This window comes from Lonchura striata, chromosome 20 (assembly GCF_050655825.1).
Source record: "Lonchura striata isolate lonStrDom1 chromosome 20, ASM5065582v1, whole genome shotgun sequence".
NCBI lineage: Eukaryota > Metazoa > Chordata > Aves > Passeriformes > Estrildidae > Lonchura > Lonchura striata.
In genome coordinates this window covers 1,974,869-1,994,544 of record NC_140722.1, presented here as the reverse complement: position 1 = coordinate 1,994,544, position 19,676 = coordinate 1,974,869, and the positions used below count along the sequence as shown (strand labels likewise).

General features: G+C 52.1%; 2 protein-coding genes across 10 annotated transcripts in view; both read right to left on the bottom strand.

Moving 5' to 3' along the window:
* The window catches only part of L3MBTL1 (L3MBTL histone methyl-lysine binding protein 1), a 33,146-nt gene extending 19,145 nt beyond the window's left edge, over nt 1–14,001 (bottom strand). For 2 of the 9 annotated variants that reach the window (XM_077787043.2, XM_085557901.1), the window contains exons 1-3: nt 8,146–8,271; nt 1,451–1,639; nt 1,076–1,238 (exon numbers count right to left, since the gene is read on the bottom strand). In XM_077787043.2, coding sequence (XP_077643169.1) covers nt 1,076–1,211 — 136 coding nt within the window. In that variant the 5' untranslated portion in view covers nt 1,212–1,238; nt 1,451–1,639; nt 8,146–8,271. Of the gene's footprint in view, nt 1–1,075; nt 1,239–1,450; nt 1,640–2,303; nt 7,774–8,145; nt 8,272–13,758 lie in introns of those variants that run through there. The other 7 variants (XM_085557895.1, XM_085557897.1, XM_085557898.1 and 4 more) reach the window with 7 other exon arrangements.
* A 141-nt stretch (nt 14,002–14,142) lies between these two features.
* Nucleotides 14,143–18,835, bottom strand: SRSF6 (serine and arginine rich splicing factor 6). Its single transcript, XM_021548102.4, has 6 exons — nt 18,563–18,835; nt 18,223–18,371; nt 16,820–16,947; nt 16,444–16,652; nt 15,748–15,837; nt 14,143–15,632 (listed from the first exon to the last, which is right to left on the bottom strand). Exons 1-6 carry the CDS (start codon nt 18,667–18,669, stop codon nt 15,269–15,271), a joined length of 1,047 nt encoding a protein of 348 aa, XP_021403777.3. The 5' UTR covers nt 18,670–18,835; the 3' UTR covers nt 14,143–15,268.
* Nucleotides 18,836–19,676: the final 841 nt, after the last annotated feature.

Here is a 19,676-nt window from a genome sequence, read left to right as displayed (position 1 = left end):
GTTTATCAATTACACTTTATTATGAGGAGCTGTGGACAACCTTTAGGATAAGGAGGCCTTACACAGAGATCTGGACAGACCAGAGAGCTGGGCAATACAATCACCATATGCATGAAACAAGAGTAAGACCTGGATTCTGCACCTAGGATGGGATAATCCTGAAAAGTTGTATGACATGGGGACCAAGGCTGGGGAGCTACTGTGGAGAAGGGACTCAGGGGCTTTGGGCTGAGGGCAAGTGGAACAGGAGCCAGCAGAGCCCTGGCAGCCCCAAGGGCCAGCCCTGCCCTGGGGGACATCAGGGGGTGACTGTCCTGCTCTGCTCTGCTCTGGGGCGGCTTCACCTCCAGCCCTGGGAATAGTTTGGGCCCCTCAGCACACAAAGGACAGCTGAGGGCTGGAGTTGTGCCCAGGGGACCAGGATGGTGGAAGGTCCCCAGGGCAGGACTTGGGAGGAGCAGCTGAGGCCACCTGGCCCGTTCAGCTGGGAGGAGAGAAGCTGAGGGCTGATCCTGTTGCTGTCTGCACCTTCCTCCCGGGGGCAGGTGCTGATCTCTCCCTTGTGGGACCAGCAATGGACCCGAGGAGATGGAACAAAGCTGCCTCAGGGGAGGTTCAGGTGGGACATTAGGAAAAGGTTCCTCACCCAGGGGCTGCTCAGCACCAAGTTCAGGGAGTGTGTGGACAACACTTGGTCCTGTTGGTTTCATTTTAGGAGCTCCTGGCAGGATCAGGGTTTTGGACTCAATCATCCTTATGGATCCCCTGCAGCTTGAGCTATTGTGGGATTCCATGCTAATGCAGCAGTCCAGGAGCTCACAGCCCTGCAGAGCAGGAACCAGCACACTGTGCTGCCCTGGTTCAGGGCCCCTCACACCAGTACTTCAGTTTAAAGCTCAGGAAGATTTGATTGACCACAAACAGTCCAAGTGATGTGGGATATGCACAGAGAACATCCAAGATGGCAACAGCAGCTTGGCTTTGCCTCCCAAGGTTTGGGAGGAGCACAGCTCCCCAAGGAGTGTGGGCTACCCAGGCTGGGAAGGCAGCAGTTGCAGGGGGCTGCTCCACATACCTGGTATGATGAAGGCAGTGGTGGGCAGGTGGGTGCTCTGCACAGTGCTCTCGGTGGTGACCACGTGGACACTGACCTCTCCAGCAGCACTGCCCTTGGTGCTCCTCACCACCTCCATCTCCCCCCTGCTGTCCATCACCTTGCCTGGGCACACAGCGAGGCCCTGCAGGGCAGTGGGGAACAAATCAAGCTGGATACCAGTATAAACACAACAAAGGAGCAAGAATGTGACTGCACAGGATGGTCTCTTCCAGCAGAAATCCCTGCAAGATGTATTAAAGGTCCACTGAACCCACATGAAGGTCATGCCCCATGAAAGCCCCAGTTGTGAGGTCCCAGCTCAGAGCCTGCAAATGGTGAGGATTTTTTTCTCACCTGGCACCACCATAAGATGGCACGAGCACAACAGGTCCACCACAAGCTGCTCCTGGCTCCCACGGGGGCCCACAATGCTCTGACAGACTGTGACTGAGGGCTGCCAACTCCCACCCTGGAGCAGGCAGAGCTCCCTGCAGGGCCCCTTCCTGTTCTCCCGTTGGGTGTCACCCTCAATCTTCTAAGCAGCTGTAAGAGAATTTCACAAGTGACAGGAGTTACTGGGGGTGTGAGTGGGGGGGACCTGATGTCCCTGTACCCCCCTGAGTTTCTCAGGGGGCTAGTGATGCTCAACCTGTCTAGCCATGAATCTCAAGGAGGAAGCAAAGTGTCAGGGCCTCGAGGGCACGACTGGCTGTCTCTGACTGTGACGAGCCCCCCACCCATGGGCCCAGGGGCTCCACGTTGCAGCAGCATCCTCTCCAAAGCACCTGCTGCCAGGATGGAGGCAGGGCTAGAGAGGACCACAGTCATGTCTTGGCCCCTCCTGATCCAATTTGAATTTGAAAGGGGAAAACAGGATAATCATTTTGGTGAAGGAGGGTTAGCTAAGAATTGGGCTACAAAGGATAAAGCCTGGAATTTTAAAACTTGAGACACTCAGATAAAGGTGTTACAATCAGAGGGTACAGAGTGGGATGGTGTGATCAGATTACGGGGATGATCTACTTCTCCCAGTTCTGTCAGGTTTGTGACTAGAAACACCTGATAGTCAACTGGCAAACAGCACAGACCTTTCAGGCTCTCCAGGTGCAGAAAAACACTCTTAAGTGTCAGGACAATTGAAGGAACTGAGAAACTAATCTAGACACCACACTCCCAAGTGAAAGACTAAATTAATTTAGCAGCCAACCTGTTTCAGTGCTTCCTAATAGCCAGTAGGAATCTATCTGCTTTTTTTGGCACTTAAATCCAGTCAATCCTTGATTCATCATTGGGTCAAATATTTCAAGGACAGCTCTTCATTTTGTGGGAACTTTTGCCTTTTTTAAAAATTCAAACAGAATTTGGGACTGGAAATGCCTAGAAAGGAAGAGAAACAACTAGATCCAGTGCTCAGGTTCATGATGCTTCACCTGAATTTCTCACAGTCTCTGGTGTGAACACAAGAGCAAATATTTGCTCAGGAAATGCAAAGCAGTAGTCAACATTATAGTTTAATTTTGGGTGCCAGGAGCAGGGAGTTGGATTTGATGGTCCTTTGGTGTCCTTCCAGCTTGAGATATTCTGCAATTGTGGTTCGCTCTCTACAGCCTTACAGGACTAGGCTGATGCTGTGGACACTGTGAGCTCAGGGTGAACAGAATGAATTTGGATTACATATTGTGGTGCTGCTCTTTAAACTGGAAAAGCTAAACAACTGAGATTTAGGCTTTAACCTCCAGCCAAGCCCTCCTTCAACAGCCTCCTGGGAAAGGCCTCACTGCAGCAAAGGGCATGTCCCAGCACTGGGGCAGCCCAGCTCAGAGGGTTGGGAGCCCTCCAAGAGTCAGAGGAGCCCGTCCAGCCCATGTCCCTGCTCTACTGTTGGACTCGGTGATCTTACAGGTCCTCTACAACCTTAACAATGCCATCATTCTACCACAAACTGTGCCTCCTGTTCCCCTCGCCTGTCCCTCAGCAGCAGTGTGAGTGCTTGCCCCAGCACCCTGGGCTGGAGCAACTTCTGTCCTGCTGGTGGAAACCTTTCCCTCCCTAACTCCTTGTCCCAATTCCTGCCCTCTGAGCACACACGGAGCACAAATTCTATTCCAAGCCCAAAACTATTCCAAGGCCACACATGAGCTGCCTAAGCACACTCCTGCCACAGCTGAAACTCAGCGGCTCCCAGGGCTCTCCCACCTCTCATCTGGGGCTTCCGTGGTGTCAGACAACAATTTGCCACCGACACTGCTCCCATCAACCACAGCACACGCTGGTAAACTTTTAACTCAGCATTCCTGGGAGAACCCCCACAGCCCCTGGACCATGGCCCCACAGGTGTGGGCATGACAATACCTTGGCTGCAGAGCTCCATCCCCACCTGGAGGACTGAGAATCAGGTTGGAGGTGTTGTTTGGTGCTCACAGTTTTTTAAATCCTGGTATAAAACCCCCTGGAAGGACACTGTACAAATCAGTACTATTCCAAATACAACATAAATACAAATATTTTACTATAAAAAGTGTTTCCCAACGAGTGAAACCACCATATAAAGATACAAGTATTAGTAATAATTCAATTACCAGAAATTTCTCTAAAAACAAAACATTTAAAAAACTTCAATCAAATCCTATATACAAAGTCATCAGCTAATTCCCCAATGATTCAAAGTTTTAGAAATTATTATTTATAAACTTATAACTTCTGTTGTTTGTTTGTTTTCTGTAAGTATACCAATAAATAGTAACTATTTTTAATATTACATAAATGTTTAAAAATATTAACACCTTCAAACACTTACTACTAATATATATTAATTATATCATGTAAATTCACTAGTTTTTGTAATAAAAACAACCTGCTGTGAAATATTCCAGGTCAGGAGTGCTACATGAGGAAAAGGGGCTCTGCCACAGCTGTGCCCTAGCACCACTGCCATAGCAGGAGAAAGACACTTTGGATAACCCTGCTCCCTGGGAGGAGAAAAGGTCATCGAGGGGATGCCCAGAGCTCGGACAACCCTGGTGGCCTCAGCCCCTGGAGCCAGAGCCCAGGAGGTACCATTGCCCCAGAGATCCCTTCAGGGGGATCCTGCAAGCCCTGGAGCGACCCGACCCCGTATCATCACAGGGTAATTCAGGAACATCCGAGGTCTCTAATTCAACCTTCTGCTCCCAGCAGGGTGGGGTCACACCAGGCTGCCCAGGGCTTTACCCAGCCTGCTCCTTCTCCAGCCTACCAGGATGCAAATCTGCAAATTAGCACAACAATAAGCAAACCAAACTCACACTTTTTCCTTGGATGTTAGGAAAGGGTTTTAACCCCAGAGGGTGGCCAGGCATTGAACAGGCTCCCCGGGAGAGCTCCAGGAGCATTTGGACAATGCTCTCAGGCACGGGGTGGGATTGCTGGGGTGTCTGTGCAGTGCCAGGAGGTGGACCAGAATCCTTGTGCTCAGGATATTCTATGATTTGTTCTGCTGATTGCCCTAGATATTGAACAAAAGCTTTATTAATCTTTATGGGATTTTTTTTTAGCTGTTGTCTGAAAAGCTTTTGGCCTACACATGTCCCAGTGACATCTGATAAAGCTCTGCCCACCCAACCAAAACAGAACCAGACTGCTCAGCAACCTTCAACCCCTCCTCCCCAATGCAGCTTTTAAAAGACCAGCAGTGGAGCTGCAGCTGTTTTGGCCTTTACAGTGAGGCCCTGACTTCTCAATTTTTCCTGGTATTGGGTGTTACTCCACGTCTTACAGAGGGTGCAGATGAGCCCCACTCCTCAACCACCTACCCAACTAATCCACAAAGACTCCTCACTTCTGCCTTCTGCTGAGGGACAGCCAAGGATCCCTGGCTGGAAAAGCCAGGAAGGAGGAAAGCCACCCCAAGAAACCCCACACACATACACATGGTCCCTCCAGAGAGCACCACAATGTGCTGCTGGAGGGTGGAATTTTTCAAGACAATTCTCATCTGGGAGTGCTTTGCTCCCTCCTGCTTTGCTCCTGGAATCCCATGCTCTGTGTAAGAGGGCTGTGCACATGGAGCCTGTCTGCAGCCAGACCCCACCAGCCTATCCTAACCAGTTCTGACAGCAAGATCAGTGTCTCTGAACTGTCCAAGACAAACCCTCAGGTTCAGGAAACAGGGCATCAGCACAGAGAAGGGGTCCCTGCATGGCCTCTCACCCAGCAGGGAAGGGTGTCAGCACAGGGCACCTGAGTCTGACCACCCTGAGTACCTGAGACAGCTGGGGACACCAGCCTGTGCACACAGTCACAAGGACCAAGGACACGGGCCACAAAACACACACTTAAAGGCAACCAGGATCACTGGTCCTGCTGCTCACAGAGGTTTAGCTGTGCAACAGGATTGCTAGCTGTTGGCATAGCCACATTCTGAAGCAGTGACCCTGGGGCTTGCAGAGCATCTCCAGGGCTGCTGTACACACGAGCCTCCAGCTCTGCCACAGCCTCACACATACCCTCACACACCCTCTCACCAAACCACAGCAGAACCAGGGAATGACCTGCTCCTTGGGAAGAGGAAGGACATGCTGTGTGCAACAGGCCACAGAGGAGCATGGAGAGAGCAGCTCCCAGCACAGAGCTGCTGCACGGCCCTGACAGTGTTTATAAAGCATGATCTGCTCGAGAGAGGTGCTTCTGTTCATCACAAAATTGGCTTAAAGTAGTCTAATTCAAACAATATTAATGAGTATTCACATAGTGGCTTCTCAGAATTTTAAATATTCCTAAAACCTGCACTGGTACATGCTGAGAGCCACCCAGCTGGGAGGAAAAGTTCTGCTGGCCACCAGGATGCCCACGGGCCAGCAATGCCCTCCTTCAACAATGCAGAACAGCGTCCTGGGCTGCACTGGCAGCTGTGACACAGCTGGTGGAGGGAGGGGATCCTTTCCTTCTGCTCCACACCAGTGAGGCCAGCCCTGGAGTGCTGGGCCCAGAGCTGGGCTGCCCAGTACAGGAGACAGGGACAGACTGGACAGAGTCCAGCTCAGGGCCATGAAGATGATGGAGGGACTGGAGCATCTCTGCCATGAGGAGAGGCTGAGGGAGCTGGCACTGCCCAGCCTGGAGCAGAGCAGGCTCAGGGCATCTCATCCCTGGGGATAAACACCCGGGGGGAGGCTGCAGAGGGGACAGAGCCAGGGACAGCCCCAGGGGCCTCGGGCACCAGGTGACACACAGGAAGGGCCCTCCGAGCTCAGGAGACACTTCTGCACTGGGAGGGTGGCCGAGCACTGGTGCAGGTGCCCAGGGAGGTGGTGGAGTCTCCATCCCTGGAGACACTCAAAAGCCACCTGGACACATCCTGGGCAGCTGGCTCTGGGTGGCCCTGATGGAGCAGGGGCTGGGCAAGGTGACCTGCAGAGGTGCCTCCAGCCTCCCCCAGCCCAAGATTCTGTAAATTATTTTTCTCAGGAATTTCCTCAGCCGTAACAGAGAACTTCCCCATCCTTGCCATCAGCAGAGATATGGATTTTTAATTCCCTCCAGTGGCAAAATTGAGCCTGTGAGAATGACCACTAATTGGGATCATGCTAAAGCTGCAAGTGGCACACAGAGTACTACAGAGACCTGTGGGGCTGAGAGCTGCTCCTTTAGATCTTCCCCTGTCTTCTGGCCTTGCCCAGGGCAGGTGTTTAGGAAACTAATGGCAGAAAATACTTGCTTTGTAAACACACATGAGCACTCAGGAACACCCTTGGCACAGGCAGGTGGCCCAGTGGAGAAAGACGATGACACACTTCTTCCCTTCCAAACTTGAATGCTGCTCCAAAGCCAGGAGCAAATGCCTCCTCTGGAACAAACCAGGGGCCACAAAGTTCTGCTGCTGGGTTCTTTAGCAGCATGGTGAGGTTTGGAGTAGGCCACGGTATTTATCAACATCTCAAAACCAGATGAAATGTCCCTCTGTGCAGTAAGAGGCTGTTCATGTTACACGTTTCAATAGAGAAAATAGGTTCTGTGGAAATGGAGATGAGAGAGAGAAGGGCAATAAAGCAGCAAGCCATCTTCAGCTTTAGGTTCAGACATGGACGACAAAGCAGAGACACTCAGGTGGGTGTCACCTGCTGTCCCCAGGAGTTTCACTGTCACCAGGACCAGCTTTCAGGCCTGTAGATCTGCTCAGATCCACAGGTGGAGAGGATGAGCAGTTGCCAGCCATCCCATGTGCCACCCCAAAGGGGTCGAGGTGACACCATCCAAGCTGGACGCCAAGGCCAGCAGGCAGCCTGAAGCCCGGGCACTTCTGAGGAGGACAACAGGGACCGCCACACCCACCTCCCACTGCCCCTGAGAGCACCAGCCCCGCTCACCACCCGGAGCGCCACAGTTCGGTATTTTTCCACGCTTATAAGCAGACGGAAACATCTAAACAGGATGGATATCTGACCTCAAACTGTTTCTAACTGTCCAGTGTTTTACTTTCTTTTATAACTAGTAAAGAAATCCAGGTAAAAACTAGTAACATCAGTCCAGGACCTTTCCTGGACCATGTGGAGCACCCTGTCCACAGCCGGGGCTGTTTGTGCACTGCTAGGCTGGAGCAAAGCCCTGCACGCCGCAGGGCCCCGTGCAGGGCTGCAGTGCCGTCACCGCAGGCTCCGGACAGCACCCGCTCCCCCGCCGCCTGAGAAGCGCCCGGAGAAACACGGCCGGGCGTCCCCGGTGCGAGGCGCTGCGGCCCGGCGCGGTCCGGGGAGGCCGGCCCGGGGCAGCGCGGTGCCTGCGGGCAGCGCCTCGCAGCTCGCACCGGCGGGACGCAGCGCGGCCCGGGCCCGCAGCGCCGCGATCCTCGGCGGGGAGCGGCGGCCCGGCCGCGGCCGGCGAGCCGCTCCCGCTGCGCCAGCCCCCCGCTCCCTCCGCGGCTCCGGCACGGCGATGTCGGCGCTTCCCCCCTCAGCGCCGGGCTCGGCGCCGCCGGCCCGGCCGGGGCCTCGCCCGTGCGGGCTCCGGGCTGCGGCGACGCCGGGCGGGGACGCGGCGAGCCCGGGCCGGCGGCGCCCGGCCGCGCTCCTTACCTGCACCCGGGCGGGCGCTGCTGCGAGCCCGGCGGCGCTGCCCGGCCCGGCCCGGCCCGGCCCGGCCCGGGGTGCGGGGGGCGCGGAGCGGGAGGGGCGCGGGGCCGGTCCGAGTGTGCGCGGGGAGCGCGGGGAGGGGGCGGCTCAGCCGCGGCGTCGCCGTGGAAACGCGCGGGGCCGCATCCGCAGGGCCGCGCTCAGCCCCGCCGCAGCTTTTCGGGGGGATGCGGAAAGGGGGGCGTCGTCATGGCAACAGCGGGAGCCCCCCGGACCGGCCGGGCAGCCCCGGGCCGCGGCGCCAGGGTTAGACGGGACCGGAGAGCACAGAGCCGCGGGGTGATGCTTCGCTGAGGCGCGGGTGCTGCGGGTGGGCTGGAGCCCCTCTGCTCTGGAGCCGGGCTGGGAGACTGGAGGTGCTCACCTGGAGAGGAGAGGGCTCCAGGGAGACCTGAGAGCCCCTTCCAGGGCCTAAAGGGGCTCCAGGAGAGCTGGAGAGGGACTGGGGACAAGGGATGGAGGGGCAGGACACAGGGAATGGATTCCCACTGCCAGCAGGCAGACTTAGATGGGGTACTGGGAAGGAATGAGGATGGTGAGGCCCTGGCACAGGGTGCCCAGAGAAACTGTGGCTGCCTCTGGATCCCTGGAAGTGTCCAAGGCCTGGCTGGAGGGGGCTTGGAACACCCTGGGAATGGTGGAATGTGTCCCTGCCCATGCCAGAGGGTGGAATGGGATGAGCCTTTAAGGTCCCTCCCAATCCAATCCATTCTAAGATTGTGTGATTAACCAAACACCCCTCTGAGAGGAATCAGACAAGATCAGTTGGGGACGTGACCTTCACAGCAGCCAAGGAGACCATAGCAGCTCCCCAGCCCTTGTCTGGCTTCAGTACCAGGGCAGAATCCACTCCCCAGCACTCCAACCACAGCCCCAAAGAAGGACCAGAGGATGTTAATGTGACATCCCCAAGATCCCTGGGAAGTGAAAGGGTCATTCTGACTGGTCCTGTAGTGGAAATGCAGGGTGGACACAGTGCAGGAGTGCTTCCAAACAGTTCTGGTCAAAGCCAGGGCTGCTCACCTGCCCACCCTTCAGTATTCTGTGGCCACATGAGAAGTGCCTTCAGACACTTACACAAGGTCTGTCCCACTTACCTGCAGAAAGTGGGAGTGGAAGGAACCAAGGCTGGAAGCGCAAGGGCCAAATGTACAAAAAGCTGCTGAGAAGAACCCTCGCTGTGTTTTGGATGGGCTGGAGAGAGGTGACTGCTTGCTCACCACGGCAGCAAAACTCTGGCTGCTCTAAACCCAGGGCACAGTGTTCCTGCTCAATTTGGAGACTCTAGGAACAACCTCACAGTTTTAATGCATCTGCAAGTTCCTTGAGTTTTCTACTCCAAAATTTTTACCATATTAAAAATATTGAGTTAGACTCTGATGAAGCAACAGATCCTGCAAATCAGGAGGGAAGTAACAATATATTTCCTTCACTGCTACTGCCTTCTTCCCCACTTTCAAATCAAACTCCAGTGGCACAGTGTAGAAAAAGGTTTCCCAATATCAATCCTTTTATGCTGCAGAGGGAAGGTCAAACAGATTTGAATCAGGAGCAGAGTGAAACTAAGTCACTTGAAAAGCAACCATCAGTTCCCTGTTCCTGGCTGAGCTTGCTGTAAAATAAAACAATCAGGAATTCAGAATTATGAATTCCTAGGGAGCAGCTACATTAGGTAAAAAACAGGAAACAGCCTTGGCTTCCCATTGAGTCCTCTCACTGATGTAACTTCAGACCATCTCCCTCTCTGTGCCTTAACTTCCATTTCTGTGACCTTTGTTGGAAGGGATCTCAACTTATACCTCGAGGCTTGGGGAGCTGTCCTAGGGAAGGGACTCAGGGGCTTTGGGCTGAGGGCAAGTGGAACAGGAGCCAGCAGAGCCCTGGCAGCCCCAAGGGCCAGCCCTGCCCTGGGGGACATCAGGGGGTGACTGTCCTGCTCTGCTCTGCTCTGGGGCGGCTTCACCTCCAGCCCTGGGAATAGTTTGGGCCCCTCAGCACACAAAGGACAGCTGAGGGCTGGAGTTGTGCCCAGGGGACCAGGATGGTGGAAGGTCCCCAGGGCAGGACTTGGGAGGAGCAGCTGAGGCCACCTGGCCCGTTCAGCTGGGAGGAGAGAAGCTGAGGGCTGATCCTGTTGCTGTCTGCACCTTCCTCCCGGGGGCAGGTGCTGATCTCTCCCTTGTGGGACCAGCAATGGACCCGAGGAGATGGAACAAAGCTGCCTCAGGGGAGGTTCAGGTGGGACATTAGGAAAAGGTTCCTCACCCAGGGGCTGCTCAGTGCCTTGAAGAGGCTCCCCAGGGAAGCACCAAGTTCAGGGAGTGTGTGGACAACACTTGGTCCTTTGGTTTCATTTTAGGGGCTCCTGGCAGGATCAGGGTTTTGGACTCAATCATCCTTATGGATCCCCTGCAGCTTGACCTGTCCTGGGATTCTGTGAACTTTTGTTTACGTAAACCTATCTCTTTGTAATGCTTTTATGACTTAATTTATTCTGACATGAATTTTTCAACCCTGCTGGTCTATTAGTCCCCCAAGACCCAATGTGTGCAGGGCTGTGCTGCTCTGGGACTTGTTTTGCTGGGATTCATCCCCACAACGTCCTGCTATTCCCAGGATGGCAGCAGCATGCACACATCCTGTCTTCACCCACAGTCATGTCCCAAAGCCTGACACAGACTTCATAAAACCTGAAGCCCCAGGAAGCTGCTGCCATCCACAGCTTTTATTCCTACTGGGAAGGTCACTTCAGTGCTGTGTATCATTTTCATGCTTTCTAGGGGTATGTGTGTGGAGAAGTGGGTCTGGGTTGCCACATGTACACAGCTGACACCTGAATGATGGCAAGTGGTGGATTACACTTTCAGTGTCACAGAGCAACCGGTTTTAATTGTCAGCAAATAAATCCAGACAAGGTAATTGGAAGGCTCTTTCAAAAATACTTTTCTTGTGTCTCCCGTTACTGTCAGCAAATGCTCCATGCTGAAACCAGAGCTGAGCAGATCAGGAGCTGCTGTGGCATCCCTCAGGTGAATTGTACAGCATCCCTGTCACCACTGCGATCACAAGAGACTGCTGTTTTCCTCTTGTGCCAATGCTGAGCAGAACAAGGAGCACAGGAGCTGTGCAGGGGAAAGCATTTTGCACTTTACCCCATTCTGCTCCAACAGCTCCTCTGGGTGCAGTTGTGGTTACACCAGGCCCATGAGCTGTGACCCACTGAACACCTGCTGGCTTAACAGCACTAACTTCTTATTCCCATTTGCAAGATAATCCTGTTCCAGGAGCTGCATACACCAGTAATAAATCTACAACCCCCCAACTCCATCCACATGCCAGCACAGGCTGTCACTTCCAACCCTTGTGCCACCTGCACTTTTCCCCCCTGTTTTTGGTTTTTTGGACCAAAATCACTGTACTCAGTTCTTACCCAAAGGAAAAACTTTATCACCAACCACATCAAAATGATGACTCTTTCAAATGATCCCAGGGTTTGCATCACCTCTCAAAGACATTCCCAGCACCCTCAGCTATTTGTTGGGATTTTCAGGCTCCTCAGCCAAGTTCCTGCTTTCATGACTTTTGCTCTTTGATGTATGAAATTGCTGTGTGAATGTTATAGTACCAACCTAAACTAGACTTCAGTAGGAATTGGAAATAGTTCAAGCCATTCCATGTGTGAAGAATAAATCCAAAAATTGTTTTAAATGCCCCTCCCCATTGCTCATCTAAAGATGCTGACAATCAGGGTTGGGACAGTCATCTCCCAATTGTAAACAGTCTGAAACCACAGACTTTAGAGGTAGAAATGTTATAGGAGGAAATAGGAGGGTCCAAGCAGTGATATTGCAAGGTAAGAGACTTATTGTGGTGGCAGGTGTCCCTGCCCATGTCAGGGGGTGGCACTGGATGGGCTTTAAGGTCCCTCCAGCCCAAACCAGCCTGTGATTCTATGATTTAAGGACAAAACTTGTATTTATGTCAAAAAACATTAACAATAGAGGGAATGCTTTTTCAAATATAGGAAAAGGCCAGGACCAGACTGGAAATACAGTCCCAGATTCTAATTTTCACTTTTAACTGCAGCATTGATTTCCCTTTCACAATTCACTACAGGACACTTAGATTTGATCAATCCTGCACCCTGCATTTGATGAGAAGGCAGGTTTCTCTTTTGTCTTTTTAAAGACAAAAACCCAAACCAAAACCAAAAAGAAATCCCAAAAAACCCCACAAAACACAACAAAAAAAAAGTCAGGTAGCCCAATTCTGAAACACATTCTCAAAAGGTTGTGCCCAGAGTCAGGTTAAAAACCGAGTTATGACAATGTCAGGTGCTTTCCCCATCAAACTACTGCTCCTACTGCAGGCAAAACAAAGCCCATGCAGCCAGCATGCAGGTCCTCTAGCCTTTTACTCTTGTATAGAGATTTATCCCAACCCCTTCCATCATACCCAGAAGAGATCTCAGGAATAATCACACTTGTGGTGACCACCACACACCAGCCTCAGTGTTCCACTCCCACAAAAAGTGCTGCTGGCAGAGCTGGAACACTGTGGGTGTTTGGGCTTTGCTGGTTCCTTACAGCATTATCACAAGCCACACACTTCACTGCCTGGCTCAGGATCTGGCACTACCAAAACCCTCCTGGCTTTCCAGAGGAAACCCATCCAGAAGGATGAGTCATGCTTGCTTCATTTGCACAGTGCAGGGCAGCAGCCAAACGAGACAGACAATGTGGCTCCAGTAACACTGAAAGAAATCTTGATATTTAAAGGAGTACTTAAAGTAAATTGGTTAAACACAATCTGCCCCCTCCCTGTAATTCATGAATAAGGAGGACTCAAAACACAGCCACTGTCACTGCAGGCTTGGCTCAGAAAGCTGAGTGCAGCTGGTTAGGAGCCATCTCTGCATTCCTGACCAAGGCTGGGGTGCCCACGGCCTCGGAGTGGCCAGGACATCTTGGGTTGGCACTGGGGTCAGATTCAAAAAAAGGGATTGTACCTACAGAAAAAGTAATGGTCAATGTCTTGTTATCACACATACTGGGAATATGCACATTCAACTTCCTGAGCTCCAAGCTCAATCCTTGCGTGTGATGTGTATTTTAGCAGAGTTCTCTGTGAAGTTGTTTTACAAAGAGGAGCACTTCCTGCTCAAGTCTGACCTACTCCATGATCAGAAGTATAAGCAAAGCAGCTTAACTCAAGTATGTGTATCTTAGGCTGTAAACCTGAACTGAACCATTCTTGCCCAGTGTGAATTCCTTAGGAAGCCCCCAGTACTCCCCTGAGATCTTGCAGTAATCAATACTGCAACACCATTTTTGTACTCATGTTAAAATACACCACCCTTAGCAAGCAGCTCCAATTTAACCCAAGAACTCCTTATCACCAATTACCACCAGGGTCAGGCACAGATAACACTGCAGCACCCAGGCTGACAACCTGATCTCATGGCAACACCAGGCATGGAACCACTCCAAGTTCAGGGTGAGCTCAGACCTGACCACTCTCCCTAGGACTCCCTCTGCCACCAGCATGGACACTCACCTGCAACAGGCAAAATGCAGCTTTTCAGAGGCCATCAGGTGAGAAACTGAATTTCAGAAGAATTGTTTACAGGATAAAGAAATTCCAGGAAAGACAAGTCACATTTCACATGTGCCCTGTGCTGACCCAATTCCTCTGGGCAAATGTGTAACCTGGGACCAGAGTTGCAGATGTCACACCCAGCCACACCTGCAGAAAGAACAAGATGACACATGGGGACACAAAGAGCTCGTGCTGTTTCAAGCACACCACCAAGAGCCTCTCAAGAGCTACCAGGTCTTTCACTAAACCAAAGTAGTTTTTTTCCATAAAAGAAGGGTATGTTGTGATTTCCCCAGCACAAGGCAGAACAAGAACCCCATTTAACTGCAATGAACACAAGAGTCTGAGTCACCAATTTAATTTTATACAAGTCAAACTACACATTGTATAAAGAGTACAAGGCAGTTCTAATATTTGCTACTGCATGTTACAAAAATCAATTTAACTATAAAGGGGATTTTTTGGGATGAATCTTATTCCACAATTTAAGTGAACTGGCAACTGTGGTTTAGCAAAGCCTTTGTTAAAACTAGAATTCTAGCTCCAAGAGAATACATTTCCAATAAAGTTCGGACCTACACACAAGAGGATTATAGTTCTCCTAGTCTGAAGCAAAACGTTAACATAAGTGAGTCAAAGGTGAGGGAAGACAGATTTCTTTACCTGGGTTTCATGTCCAATGGGGATTCAGAGGCTGACAAACCAAACAGCATACTAACAACTTGGACCACAGCCAAGAGACACCTTCGTGCCTGACAACAGTGACACTTGAGATTCAAGCAAGAGAAGTTTTTATTCTTTTCAAGTCTGGAACAAAGGGGTTTTCAGCAATACTGTAGGATACAGGTTCCAGAGTACCTTTGTTACCTTTAATACAGTCTCAGTATGACGGGAATGTTCTTTTGGCAAGTCAAGGTACAACCTAAGTCCTCCAACTTGAATTTATTGCTGGTCTAAAATCTTCCTAGTACTGTTACTGTTTTATACAGTTTGCTGACTGCTTCCAAAATTAAGATAGACTGTGCAACCTGTCCAGCAAGGCAATCCTGCCTTTGGCAGCAAGCTGAAACCTATGAAACTAATGACACCCATAGTTCTAATGCCATGAAAAAAAATAGGAAAAAAGGATACTTTCAAAAAGCCCATATTTAAGCCTGTTTATATTCAGTTTATTTTTAATATAAAAACCACTTTGCATTGAAGAGTAGTTAAGTTACTCCTGCAGAAATGCTATAAAATCAAACTTTCAGCTCAATTTCTACAAAATGGGGACTCTTCTTGCTTTGTACCACCATTCCACCTGGTATTGTCAAATCTTGGATACAAATTAAACCTTTATGCCTTAGTTCTTAGGCCATTCACTCCTGCAAGCGAAATACCCAACTTCTGAAGTACTAACATAACACTAATGGCCTGACAGGTAGGAAAATGTTCCGTAAGTGTGCAAGGTGAGAGGAGAGTTGTAGTCCTAATCTCTTGAACTGGATCTTGATCGTGAGCGGGACTTTGAGCGAGACCTGGAGCGCGATCTGGACGCGGCTCTTTTGGGCGGCGACTCGGAGCGAGCCTTGGCAGACGGCTGCTGCTGTGGCGAGTTGGAGCGAGACCTGCTCCTGGACCTGGACTTAGACTTAGCATCCCCTTTACCATTTTCTTTGGGAGATCGAGACCTGGACCTGGATCTGGACCGGGACTTCTCAGACTTCTCCTTGGATCTGCTGTGCGAGCGTGAACCCCTGTCAGACTTCGGTTTGGATTTGCTCTTTGATCTGGACTTCCTGCTTTTTGATCGGGAACGGGAGCGGTCTTTGCTTCGTGACCTGGATTTAGATCTTTCAAAGAGAGAGAGAGTTTATTCTGCATGGCCTGCACTGCACTCCCAGCAGCTGTAAACACCTGTCAGTGAGGGAGCTCCTGCACTGGCAGCGCTAACACTGAGGCACTTACCGGGAACGACTTTTGGAGACACTACGGGATCTGCTGCGGCTGCTCCGACTCCTCCGACTTCTGCTTCTAGACCGTCTCCTGGATCGTGACCTGCAGACATTTAAAATGTCATTCCCTTTCTCTTGGCCTGGTTGTACCCAACATCTTTAAGTGTATGATGGAACGGATCTTAAACATCACCTTGTTCCACCCCCTGCCGTGGGCAGGGACACCTTCCACTACCCCAGGTGATTACATACATATTATATAAACCTTCTATTAAACTTTAAAAATTCTCTACAAATCTATTTCCTACACCAGGTTGCTCCAAGCCCTGTCCAACCTGGCCTTGGTCACTTCCAGGGATCCAGGGACAGCCACAGCTTCTCTGGAAAATCTTCCTGATTGCACGTAATACACTGTGCTATCTAGCAGCATAATCTAACAGAGAAAAGCTGCTACAGAACTTCTCAAGAGCAAGGGTGGTCCTACCAGGGTAGATTCAACATACTGTTAGTGAATCACATCTGAGGTTTCACATGTGGAAAAACTGCTCAAACCTGGCTCTGCCATATGATGCAAAATATTTCCTTCTACACTGAGGCCTCCTCCTACTCCTAAGCCATGAGCTCAAGGTAACTGCTGCAGGTAGGGCACCCATCCCCAGGCTGATTGTAACCACTTTTGCTGCAGTGACCAGCGTGTCCCCCGAGTTACCTGGACCTGCTGCCAGAGTAGGATCGCCTGTGGCTGGAGCGTGGCTTGTCCTCCACCAGCCTGATCTTCCTGCCATTTATCTCTGTGCCATCCAGCTTGTCCAGGGCGCGCTTCATGTCAGAGTATGACCGGAACTCGATCACTCCTTCATTTGTACGTTCTTTGTGGGCATCTGCATAGGTCACCTCCCCAGCCTGCCTCATGAAATCCTGCAGGGAGCACAGGGCAGCTACAGAACGGGGAGCTGTGCCCGCAGCATGCAATGTGCACAAACACTTTCAAATTATTCTACTGCAACAAAATCAACACTGCTAATAAAGGAAGTCATTGCTTCCTGATATGCACAACAGACTTCACACGGAACATCAATACCTACTTTTAAATCCTGCCAACTACAGCGACTGGAAAGGTTCTCAACAATCAGCCTGAACTCTGTACGAACGGGCGGTCCGTATTTATCTCGTCCCGACTGTCTCCGACTGCTATATCCGCCACCACCCCCACCTTGATTGTACAAAGAAACAAAGTTAGGTTGTCTCCTAGCACGAAGGAAGCTCAATGTTCTGAAAAAGTTAGTTTAACAGTCATATTTACTGGAGTAGGACTTTATTTCGCTAAGCCTCCAATAAACTTTGCAATTTTGCCATGATCTATATTAATGGCAAATCAAACAGACTAACATCCTACAAGTCTGTGCTCCTAAGATCTGTTAGAGAGTGACTGCTCCTTATTAGATTCACCTTGCTAAGTTTTATTTTACAGAACATTGTAAAATATAAAACTTAACTGATTACATGCATTTCTACATTTTACAAAAACGTTTACTAGTTACACTAAGTACTTACATCACAGTATGAGGTTTTTGGTGGTGGATTGGCCACAAAACACGCAAGGTAACAGTCACCTAGTTCAGTTTAACCAGTTTTGTCTAACCCTTGGAATCCTCACCATCACCCTGCGTCTAATGGCAAAAGGCTGCTGTCGTCATGGCTTCCGGTAAGGTCAGCCAAAGGGTCATAGGGCAAGGGTCACACAATGTATGGAAAAGCCATGGCCAGGAAAGGCAGTCATCTTAGCCTCAGTGGACACAGCCTCAGCCCCACTGGTCACTTTTAAATTGAAACATCAAGGACTTGTTAAAAAGTTTGAATTGAACATGCAACAATTTTAAAACAACATACATTTGATTTTTTTAAAAAGACAAAAACCCACCCCCCCCAACACCACGATTCCAAACACCAACGAAAAATCAACCTTAGTACTTTTAGTTACAGTACTAGGCCATTCAAGCTCTACACAGCTCGGCTCAAGAAGCTACACAAGCGAGCTGAGCACAGAAATATTTACAATACCCGCCCCCCCTTCAGAGCAACAGATTCCTGCTCCAAAACCTCCCCCCGCCCCTCCCATATATCCAACTGAATCAATCACGTCAAAGCTCACAGCTGGGCCCCCGCTACACAACGATAATTTATACACTAACATTACTGATGCAACATCGCTGTCACATCTAAATGCTCCCAGGAATACTGGAGCCGTTAATTAGCAGAGCAAACCCTTTCTAGAAGGCCGCGATTTGGCAGCCACAACTGCTCCGGGATACCCGAGGGCACCGCTGGTGCCGAGGAAAACGCTGCAGCCCCAGCGGTGCACCGGGTACCCCCCGCTAACGACCTCCCCCACCCAGCCCCGGGGCGCGGTGCCAGCCGAGCCCTGCCCGCCCCCGGCCCTGCCCGCCGCCGCCCCGAGCCCCTCGGGGAGGGCCGGGCCCGGACTCACTGCGGCTGCTGTAACTGTAGCCGTCCCTGTCGCGGCGGGGGCCGCGGGCGTGCTCCACGATAACCCGCTCCCCGCACAGGTCCTTCCCGTTCAGCTCGTACACGGCATCGTCGGCGTCGCGGGAGTCCTCGAACTCCACGAAGCCGTAGCTGGGCAGAGGAGAAAGGCCGGGTCAGGCGGCGGGCGCACCGCGCCCCGGTGCCCGCTGCGAGCCGCGGCCGCTCCGCTCCGCTCCCCCCCGCCGCCATCTTGCGCCGGCGCCACGCGGCAGCGGCCGCGACATGGACGGGCCCGGCCGGCCCGGGGCCTCGGCAGGGGCGGACGGACCAACGGCGCTCACCCGTTTTTGAGATCGACCTCGAGCAGGCGGCCGTAGCCGCTGAAGAAGCGCTGGATGTCCTTCTCCCGGACGTGGTAGCTCAGGCGGCCGATGTAGACGCGCGGCATGTCCGCGGCGGTGGGGGAGAGGAGGGGAGGGAGAGGAAAGGAGAGGAGGAGGAAGAGGAAGGGAAAAGAAAAGAGACAAAGAGAGAGAGAAGGAGCGAGAGCGCTGCCGGCGTGAGGGGTGGAGGCGCTGCGGGCCCGCTCCGCACGGCCGGGCCTGGCGCACCACAATGGCGCCCGCCAGCCGCCGCCGCTTTTATAGCAGGAGGCGGGGCACGCACGACGTCACCGCGCCGCCGCGCGTGCTCGGGGGGCGCTGGTTGAGCGCTGTGTGTGCGCGCGCGCGCGCGCGGGAGCGCGGGCGGGTGCAGCGGGTGCGCAGGACCTGCGCGCGGTTCTGCGCATGCGCTGCCAGCTCGCGGCGCCTCAGGCGTCAGTGCCCCAGAGCCCCGCGGCCACACTCCTGCTGCAGGGGCAGGCACAGGCTGCCCCTCTCTCTCTGCCCCTCGGCATGCTGCAGACCTTTGCTGGTTGCCCCCTTGATGCTGCTCTTGCCCAGCTCGCTCAGCCTGTCCCAGCTTCCTTTCTGCCCTTCCCCGACCTCTTGCAGCTCCACTCCAGTGCTCCTTTGGGCAGGAGCTGCCAGAACTGCAGCCAGGATTTCAAGTCCATGCTAAGCAGGATTTAGGCAGTGCCACAAGGACGTGCTCTCCATCAGGGAGGAAGGCAAGAGCAAACACTCCCAGCATTTCCTTCCCTGGGGCTGGGCTGACAGGAGTGGTGTTCCACCTCTCCCATATAGAGTTTCCATGGCTCCATTCCCGAGAGCCCCACTGCCCTCTCTTGGAGCAGCAATGGCCAGATCAGTCTGTCATTCTCTGCTGCCACTCAGGACGAGTTCTCCCTTGCAGGCTCATGTCCTGGTGTGGATCAGCACTTGGCTTTCCTCTCTTCTCTCCCCACTGGCTGCTCTCAGATGGCCAAGGCCAAACACCTTTCTATTAACAGCAAACTTGGTCAACTCACCCCTCCTTCCCCTGCAGATATTTAGGAATCTGGATGTGGGTTTG